Source organism: Spea bombifrons, chromosome 3 (assembly GCF_027358695.1).
Source record: "Spea bombifrons isolate aSpeBom1 chromosome 3, aSpeBom1.2.pri, whole genome shotgun sequence".
Lineage (NCBI taxonomy): Eukaryota > Metazoa > Chordata > Amphibia > Anura > Pelobatidae > Spea > Spea bombifrons.
The window spans coordinates 24,322,202-24,323,712 of NC_071089.1; the positions used below are offsets into that span (position 1 = coordinate 24,322,202).

The window sequence follows — 1,511 nt, forward strand, 5'->3', positions numbered from 1 at the left end:
TTGAAAACATTTTGATATAGTAACTAGTAACAATAATTCAAAAACAAACTGGCACAGGGAGATAAGCTCACCCAGAACATAAGCTTGCTGGGCGCATGGTGCAGACCCTTGGATTTGTGTCTTGTCATATAGTGTACACAAGGTGGCGCTCTATCACTCTTATGAATGGTAGTGGGACAGAGACGGTTTTATTGCTACAGAGAATGAAAGCGTAAAATAGATGTCCCAACAACAATAAAATTTAAGGGAAGGCTCCAGCGCTCCAACCATGCAGCTCCAGGTCTGCTTACCGATTCATTCATGAAGATTAAGTACAAGTTTTTTTTGGGGTTTTTTTTTTGGAAAAAATAGAAATCTGAAAAAATAAACTATTCACTTATTCACTTTACTGAACGGATATGGTGGTAATGCATAACCCCATCACTATATACTAAAGCAACTCACACAGAAGACAATTATACATTTAACTATTTATTAATGACTAATTCTAAGGCATCTAAATATCCAATACAATCCACAAGATTTCACTAGAATTGATGTTATTATTCCCTCTAACCAGGGGAGCCAAGCTTTGGTTGCCGCAGTCCAAAGAAGAGAAGCCTCTCAGATTCTTCAGGTCTAGTAGCGGCCTTGGTTGTTGTTGGTGGGGTAACGGTCTTACGCAAGATGTCATCAGCGAGGCAGAGGTTGGATCTCTGAAGTCCAGGTGGTGCGAGGTTATTATACAAAAGGCAATTTATGGCCCCTTCTGATGGTGGTTGGGAGATAAATGGTTCCTGCAACGGCTCTGCTTTCTTTCCTACGCTCACAATAACTTCCTCTGCATTTTTCACATCATTCCTGTTGACAGCCAGCTCTTTTTGGATGGTAATAAGACTATTCCAGGTGGTATTCTGCTCTTCTCGTAACTTTTCATACTCGATTACAACGCTCTGAGCCCTTTCATTAGAGATGTTTAATTCTGATTTTAAATGTTCAATCATCTCCTCAGAGGCCTTGTGTTCCTCCTTCAATTCGTTGTAATCTTTCGTTATAGCTAGGCTGTACGAAGCTAGGTCTAAAAATGCTTCCGGTCCTGTCCCCATTTGCGTCACCACCATCTGTACCTCCACTGTCTGCGATTCCAGCAGCGTCTCTATGTTCTTTCCAGATTGAATCTCCCTTCTATATCTCTCAAGCTCCTCCATGTTTGCTTCCAATTCTCTCTGTTGTTCTTCAATGCGCTGCTGTTGTTCCTGCAGTTGGGAAGTCAGTTGGTCGACTTCCCTCTTTAAAGATTCTGGGTCAAGAGCAGGACCATCCTGCTCTCCCACATCAAAATACAACTTTTCCAGAAAACATTTGCTGCTTTTCAGCTCCTTTCTGCACCGTGGGCACGATACTTTGGGGCTAGTGCAAAACCATTGCATGATGCACTTCTGATGGAAAGTGTGCCCGCAACAAATCGCAGCCACGTCACAACTGTTATCCAAATAGTCCATGCAAATACTGCATGTTGCCCAAAGGGGCAT

At 42.4% G+C, this 1,511-nt stretch overlaps 1 protein-coding gene across 1 annotated transcript; it reads right to left on the reverse strand.

Moving 5' to 3' along the window:
* Positions 1 to 551: 551 nt before the first annotated feature.
* Positions 552 to 1,511, reverse strand: LOC128483930 (E3 ubiquitin-protein ligase TRAIP-like). Its single transcript, XM_053460251.1, has one exon. The coding sequence runs from the start codon at positions 1,509 to 1,511 to the stop codon at positions 552 to 554; it is 960 nt and encodes a 319-aa protein (XP_053316226.1).